The sequence below is a fragment of the Acipenser ruthenus genome, chromosome 8 (assembly GCF_902713425.1).
Source record: "Acipenser ruthenus chromosome 8, fAciRut3.2 maternal haplotype, whole genome shotgun sequence".
In the NCBI taxonomy this organism is placed as follows: Eukaryota; Metazoa; Chordata; class Actinopteri; order Acipenseriformes; family Acipenseridae; genus Acipenser; species Acipenser ruthenus.
This window is the reverse complement of record NC_081196.1, coordinates 44,893,896-44,901,879: the sequence shown is the minus strand read 5'-3', so window position 1 is coordinate 44,901,879 and position 7,984 is coordinate 44,893,896. Positions and strand designations below refer to the sequence as shown.

The 7,984-nt window shown below is 38.8% G+C and overlaps 1 protein-coding gene and 1 non-coding gene across 2 annotated transcripts; one reads left to right on the top strand and one right to left on the bottom strand.

The window, feature by feature from the left end:
- Positions 1-3,223: 3,223 nt before the first annotated feature.
- On the bottom strand, positions 3,224-6,817 carry LOC117407519 (ADP/ATP translocase 3). The gene is made up of 4 exons (XM_034012644.3): positions 6,608-6,817; positions 4,893-5,376; positions 4,466-4,606; positions 3,224-3,700 (listed from the first exon to the last, which is right to left on the bottom strand). The coding sequence occupies exons 1-4, from the start codon at positions 6,716-6,718 to the stop codon at positions 3,543-3,545; spliced, it is 894 nt and encodes a 297-aa protein (XP_033868535.1). The 5' UTR covers positions 6,719-6,817; the 3' UTR covers positions 3,224-3,542.
- A 450-nt stretch (positions 6,818-7,267) lies between these two features.
- LOC117407540 (5S ribosomal RNA) lies at positions 7,268-7,386 on the top strand. Its single transcript, XR_009329456.1, has one exon. It is a non-coding gene; the product is annotated as a 5S ribosomal RNA (ribosomal RNA).
- The last annotated feature ends 598 nt before the right edge of the window (positions 7,387-7,984 follow it).

Here is a 7,984-nt window from a genome sequence, read left to right as displayed (position 1 = left end):
TTTTTTTTTAGCGAATCAACATTTACCTAACAGATACATCTGAAAAATATTATCGTTCAACAATTACATCTAAATAAAATGATCTCAAAAAATAAATACACCCCTCCATTTCATTTTCTGCTACTAAACTCCACTCTCTCATTTTCACCCGCCTTGACTACTGTAACTCCCTCCTCCTTGGCCTCCCGTTTCCGTTCCTTTTCCCTTCTTGCTCCCAGTCATTATAATAAACTCCCACTTGTCATAAAACAGTCACCTACACTACGTAGTTTCTGCTCCTCCCTCAAAATTGCAGCCATTATTAGCATTAGACAGATAGATTACGTTTAAAATTAGACATGCTTAAAATTCAAAGGTAGAGCACAGCACACAGTCACGATAAAGAATCAAGAAGTGCAGGTAACATATTTAATGACTGGTGAAATACAATTCAAAGCTGCTGCAGTATGTTCATTGTTTTGTAATTTCAAATATTTTCACAAAACAAACATTAAACTTGAACGCTACAGTGTGCAGTGAAAACCACACCATGAAAAAAACACATTTGTAGGTGAAAATGCGCTAGAATAAAAGTCGCTACATTTAAAAAATACAAGTTAAATTTTCGGTCCACTAAAATAAATGGCTTTACATAATCTCTGTAACTAAGAAATTTGCGTGTCCAGTGTAAAAACACAACACGAAATAATAAATTAACGTAGCATCCAAAGTAGCACTATAGCATTAAAATGTTCAATACAGAAAAAAATGCCTGAGTTACAAGTTGTTGCAGTGTTTAAACGAAAAAAAATCCAAAATATGGATTGTAGCATAAGAGGAAAGCATAATCATTCAGACTGCGGAATCTGTATCATCTGAGCCGAAACTCCACGTCTTTGTCATCTGAACCTTCATCATTCATCATTGATGATGCAAGCAATTGGGAGGGGTCAAACATAAGCAAAAAACACTGTTTGTCATATAATATACACATCTCCCCAACACCACAGTAAAAACAGACACAATGAAGTGTTCTTACCTTTGTATAAGTTAGTGATCAGCAGATGTGCCAGCCGCATGAAGAGCAGAGCGCATGGTTTTCACTAACTACTGTGCAGAATAAATTAATTTTTTTCTATGGGTAAATAGCGGGACATTTGCTAGGAAATCAGGACAGGGACTGTTGGTATAGAACATGGCAGTGTTCAAGTAAGGTGGATCAGGGCTTTAATAAATAATGTTACCTTATTTATTACTGATTTTGGATAGCTTGTCTCAGTATTTTCTTAAATTCTGTGGACTTTATTACTTATTTTGTTTGAAATATTTTAATTTTTCTAAATATCATTTTCATTTACTATGGTACTATTAGCCCTTCCAGGACTGTTGAGGGGCCAGGGTGTCTGGAGCGTGATCAGGTTTGAGGGGCCAGGGAGTCTGGAGCGTGATCGGGTTTGAGGGGCCAGGGAGTCTGGAGCGTGATCGGGTTTGAGGGGCCAGGGAGTCTGGAGAGTGATCGGGTTTGAGGGGCCAGGGAGTCTGGAGCGTGATCGGGTTTGAGGGGCCAGGGAGTCTGGAGCGTGATCGGGTTTGAGGGGCCAGGGAGTCTGGAGCGTGATCGGGTTTGAGGGGCCAGGGAGTCTGGAGCGTGATCGGGTTTGAGGGGCCAGGGAGTCTGGACCGTGATCGGGTTTGAGGGGCCAGGGAGTCTGGAGCGTGATAGGGTTTGAGGGGCCAGGGAGTCTGGAGCGTGATCGGGTTTGAGGGGCCAGGGAGTCTGGAGCGTGATCAGGTTTGCCAAGAGGTCTTCCTTAAACCAAAGGTGTTAAAACTTACTGCTTACACTGGTGTTTTTGTTTAGTATAGTTCCTAAATAAATTACCTTAAGGAACATTTTGGTCGGAAGACTAGTCAGAATGTCTGTGAATTTGTAGTCTTAAAGTAATCACATAGATTACTTACCTATTGTTAAAATAAGGCAATATGACCTACAGTTGTAACAAATGTCTGGGCTTGAATGGCCCTGCAGTGCACCACAGCTGTAAATAGATGAGACTTTGTAGATTTACTTTTTTTCAAGTTATAATGTGTTAGTGCCATCTTGAGGAAAAATGATCACAGTGCAACAAATCTATCACCAATGATCAAATATGTGTTACAACTTAATATGACCGGGTATATATAAAGATACGCTCAGTGATTTGTGGGTGCAAAACACCCATAATGCTGCCATAAAGTCTGATTTTACTGGCCGCTAAAAATGCAGCATATGTAAAGAATGGTGTTCACCTGTCGTCCTGCACCCGCTGTCAAATTTGCCATCATAAATCCATTAAAATGATACTGAAATGCACGGAACTGGGTGGGATCTAGACTGCTATCCCTGCACATGTGAAAGTGCTGTGTTCTCTACACTACTAGCCTCTGGTTCCTTTCAGCCCACAGTTGGAATGTCTGGAGGGATAGCCCAATTCACCTTTTCCAGACTGCTAAGCAAAATTCTGGCTGTCATGCTAAAAAAGGCAGTCCAATAGATACAATTTCCTAAAGATACTAGCGTCACTGATCTTGGCTGAGGCTTTTTCAAACAACTCAGTTTCATGCTGAGTGACCTCAACCGTAAGGACTCTCAGCTCCTTCACAGAAAACTTTTCTTTTCTGTGCACCAAGGTCTTTAATGACATTTTTTTTTGGCTTGTATTTTCGTGCTTCACAAATGTCATACAGCAACTACTGCTCTATGTACTCCTAACACTGCAAGAGTGACCGCTAAACAGACCGATGCACTCATTGAGACCATTATTATCAGAATTGCGGATCATTATTTGTGCGTGTTGAGTAATTTGCATTGCTCTTAAGCTTACATAAGGTGCAGTGCAAAATAATTGCCTGGCCACAATGCATTTTTAATTGCCCATTTGCAATTATTTGCACTGCACCTATACCAATATGTCTTGCCATTGGTATGGTAGTCCCTCCATAGATTTAAATACACACCATCATGAATACAAATGGAAGTCCTTTAAAACATTTAGTAAGCAATGTAGACCATACCAACAAGCTGTTAAAGCAAATTACCTTGCTGAATGAATTTATAGTAGTGGCCGATAGTGAAGTTTATATTAGTAACATACACTTAAGCATGTATACATTTAAAATGCATCATTCCTTAATGGTTTGGTTACAAATGTACTTTTAGAATACTGTATGTGTGTTTACTGGGAAGTCATGCAAGAAACGAAACTTTATTTTTGTATTTTTTATTCATTGTCCTGGAGGAGAATGCCCCAATTTAAAACACAACTGCTAGATACAGAGCTGTGCAAAAAAATAAAATAAAACAAACAAAAAAAACGGTACATGGTGCTTACAGTGGAAAATACATTATTTACTGTGTTAAGGAGACTTCTTGGTCACTAGGTTTCAAGTATTAGACATTATTTGGGCCCTATAAATACTTGACAGGGAAGATTCTGAATAAGCTTAATGGTCCTTTATGGTTCAGCTGTTCTACATGGTCATCTTCAATGTTCCCCAGTGTGTTTAAGAATTATGGAATCAGTTTAGACAAATTTCTTGAATTCGTCATACAGGACCAGCACAAAGGCACCACCCATGCCCCTGAGAACATTGGACAATGCACCCTTAAAGAAAGCCTTTCCACCTTCATCCTTTGCAATCTTCTTCCAGCAGTCAATTGTTCCACTGTACATGATGTCAGCTGTGAATAGTGAAAACATTTTATTTTCATGCACCTCACTAAAAACTAAAGACTGTATCTGTACTGCAAATTAGCAAAGAATAAAGGATTTTTCTGTAGAAACTTGGTGCATCCCAACAGTGACCTCAATCATAAAATGTATGAAAGCATTATAAATTCAGCCAAACATTTTAAAAAGAGGTTTTCTTTACCTACAGTATAATGATTATCACACGGTTATATTTTTTCCCACCACAAGAGGGTGTTAATGTAACTGACACCAATCCAAGCCTAAGGTCCAATACCAGCATATTTTAACCACTATGTATGCAGTGCACCCAGCAATAAAACATCTTTGGAGAGGTCTATTTTAATAAATACAGTGGGGAACCAATTATGTAACTGGTTTTATTTCTGTAGCCTTAAACCATACCTCAGAATTAACAAGGTGATAATCATAACGATGGTGGACACAATCTGTTTTACACTTGTGGTTATGAACTTCTCGCGATTCTTGCAGTCTGTTTCTTTCACGTTATTTATACATATACCCCTTATTGATTTGCAATTAGAACTGCAGTCTTGTTGTGTTTTCTTTTTCAGTGTTACACAAGTTTAAACTAGCCATACATTGGTAAGCCCTTTTCATGAACTAACCCGTACGCAGAAGTCAAATTACATACAGCTCAGTTAGCACTAATTCTATAAAAGGGTAAGGTAATCCAAAACAAGTGTTTAATAAGGGTTTGTGAAATCAGTTGTTAAGCAAGACCCAAGTTTATTTACCTCCTTTACGGCCAGACTGCATCATCATACGACGACGCACAGTATCGAATGGGTAAGACATTACACCAGCCACTGCAGTCACAGTCTGTGCAATCATCCAGCTGATCACAATGTGGGTGTTCTTTGGATCTGGAAGCATACCTGGGGGAAAAGAATAAATAAATTAAAATTGGTCTACGGAGGGTGATTTGATATTCTAGACAAGATCTTGGTTTTATTATAAGTTTTCATAACAAGATGTAGAATTGAACATACATCATTACATATACTGTATTAGCAGACAGGAAACAGAATGGGTCACTCCATTACAGGCAAAAGCCCACAATCAATTTCCGGGGGGGGGGGGGGGGTGATTCTGGGGAGCCAACAGCTTTTACTCAATAACTATACATGATAGAAATATATCTGGAGGTGTCAGTGTACATACCCTTGGCTGTATCATAGACACCAAAGTAGGCAGCTCTGTAGATGATGATTCCCTGCACCGACACATTGAACCCTTGGTACAAGCCTTTAATACCATCAGATTTGCTAATCTTCACCAGGCAGTCGGCCAGGCCTTTGAATTCTCTGGTGGCACCAGCTTTGCCCACATCAGCAGCCAAGCGTGTTCGGGCGAAATCCAGAGGGTACACAAAACAAAGGGATGTGGCTCCAGCAGCACCTCCAGAAGCAAGGTTACCAGCAAAGTAGCGCCAGAACTGGTTCTTATCTACACCACCCAGGAAAATCTGCTTATACTTGTCCTTAAAGGCGAAGTTGAGGGCCTGAGTGGGGAAGTATCGGATGACATTGGCCAAATTGCCACGCCAAAACGACACAAAACCCTGCTCCTTGGGAATACGCACGATACAGTCGACAATGCCTTTGTACTGCTGGTCTACCGCAATCTGTTTGCTTGCATGTTGTACCTGAAAGTGGAAGGTGACAAATGTTACAATATTCTCCAAATAACTCAATTAGGCTTTCAATTATTAGCTATTTTTTTTATATTACTTGGATAGTCCATAAAAAACACCTTGTTGGTACAAAAAAGATGTGAAAAAGTTAAGAGCAAAGCAGGTGCAAGAAATGGCTCCATAATAAAGTGATCGAACTGATATTAACTACCTTTAATTGATTAAGCTGCCCATACATATGTAGATTGTAAATTATAAAACTACAGCTGATCAATGAAACTTTGAAGGTAGCAAATGTGACCTTGAGGAAGATGTGTGGCGATTTGAAGGCGACTCAAAGCTGAAGCACAGTAATTACATAATGAGATTTACTTCAACCTTTATTGTAATCAGAAAAATTTCCGCAGTTTAAGCTTTTACAACCATTTGTGCAAATGTTGTGGCCCACTGTAAAAAGAAATGCATCACCTACAATTTCTTGGGACTGCCAAAACAATTTTTTTCAACACTTAAGTGTTATAGTATAATAAAAGACAGCTGAATACAGTTTTGCCCACTGTTCTCATTCATATTAGCAAAGGTGCTGAAAGTGATAAAGAATTAAGGCTCACATGATGTAGCAGGTTGGCTTTCCATGGCTGAAGTGGCTTACATAGTTGTTTCATACCGCAACTCAACTAAATTACACTGCTCGTTTAAGGACACCTACTGTGCAAGTACAAGACGTTGAATAAAACCACATTTTAATTAAGAGTTGTTTCAATTAAAATCAGGTGCCGCAGTGTGCATGTGCCATTGAACGCAGCAAGGATAAGACTACCGGTATGTAAGAATATTAATAGCAATTCAGGACAAGAGGAACCTGTATTCACTACTCGTGGAATAAATAATTATAGAATAATCTAACAGAAAAACAGACTGGGACACACAAAAAATAAACGATAAAATGCAGTCAAGATGTGCAAAAGTAAATCACATTGAGCAATCCGTGCCGCAGTTTCAAGTTCAATATGGCTGCTCAAGGAGAATTTTGAAGGTTGTGAGCAAATAAGATCTTTTTTTATTTTTTATTTCAATGTACTTTAAAATGACCGCATAATTAACTGCTGTCAGAGTTCAGAATCACCTCATTTAATGCTATTTAATTTACAGCAATCCGCAATGTTATAAAAATCCTCACCTCACCTCCCCTCCCCCCACGCCCCGCTTGCTCGCTCGCTCGTCGCAGCTTCGCTTATCTTACCTGCAGCAGCAGTTTGACTCTCTCAATGGGGGCTACTGCTGTTTTTGATATGGCAGCAGCAACTCCACCAGCCAGAAAGTCTTTAGCGAAGGAGATGGCTTGTTCCGACATTGTAGCTGTAAGGATATGTGTCGGCTTCGTTGGAATGAATCAAGCTACTGTGTGTCACAAAGCCGAAATCCTCTGACAAAATGGACGATTTCCTGTTCGCGCTTGGAGTAAATCGATGGCAAACGTATCGCGAGAGATTAGCTGAACTTCCCTTTTCAATTTAGAATATCTTTATTTAAAAAGTGTTTGACACAGAGGTGACTCACGTCGTGTAAGTTTAGTAAAAAGGAGGTAGTGCCAGTTCTACATCATCATAAGCACCATTAAAAGACCACAATAATCACAGAGCACAATATGTCAAACTAAAGTCATCATATAGTTTATTTTTGACAGAAATTAAGTCTTTGATAATTTTAATGGTTGTATGTTTTTAATAATCAGTTTTATTAAAAACATAGTACACACTGACCGCATCCTTGATATTTGTATCCGGTTCGTCGGTTCCAAAAGAACCGGGTCGCACATCCTTCTTCCCCCATACCACCTCTTGCATAAATTATATTAACATATTACTGTAATATGAAAGAGCCGAAACCAGCTATAACTTTCGCTTACGGCCATACCACCTTGAGAACGCCCGATCTCGTCTGATCTCGGAAGCTAAGCAAGGTCGGGCCTGGTTAGTACTTGGATGGGAGACCGCCTGGGAATACCAGGTGCTGTAAGCTTTTCTTTCTGCAGCTCAACAGGGGGCGCTATTTCCCTGTTTTATTTTTTATATTATTAACCTGGAAGCTGTAAGGGTAAAACATCGTTTTAATGTTGGGGGTTTGTTTTGGTCCCATCAGACACACAAACAAAGGGAGTAGCCAAAAAATATATCACAGTTTAATACACACCACTGTTGTTTCCTCAATTTGTGACGAAATGTGCACCATGCATTCAAAAAAAGTTTTGAAAAAAGTAAGAAAATAAATAAGGATTAATGCAAAAGGCACCATGCTGTACAGCAATAATAATAATAATAATAATAATAATAATAAATAAATAATAAATAAATAATTTCTTAAGCACTCAGATCTTTAGTAAGTTGTCATTAATTTGTATTTTAAATAGATTTTAGCTTTTCAGACATCAATACTGTAGGTTTTAACTTTTTTTTTTTTCCTAGTCAACAGCAATACGTACAGCAGGCCCATGCTATTACAGATCACTTACAGTTTGATTCCTTTGCTGTAATGTGGTCATCTTACTGCTATAGGCCCCTGGCAATATTTTATTTAACATTATGTAATCAAATAAACTACAAAATTGTATCGCAAAAGT

Bases quoted from the DNA above. Each gene is read 5' to 3' on its own strand.
- LOC117407519 (XM_034012644.3), bottom strand. From the start codon at position 6,718: ATGTCGGAACAAGCCATCTCCTTCGCTAAAGACTTTCTGGCTGGTGGA. The intron at 4,607-4,892 runs GTATGTACACTG...CTTTTCCCCCAG, and splicing joins TGTCTATGATACAGCCAAGG to GTATGCTTCCAGATCCAAAG. The intron at 3,701-4,465 runs GTAAATAAACTT...CACTATTCACAG, and splicing joins GCAGTCTGGCCGTAAAGGAG to CTGACATCATGTACAGTGGA.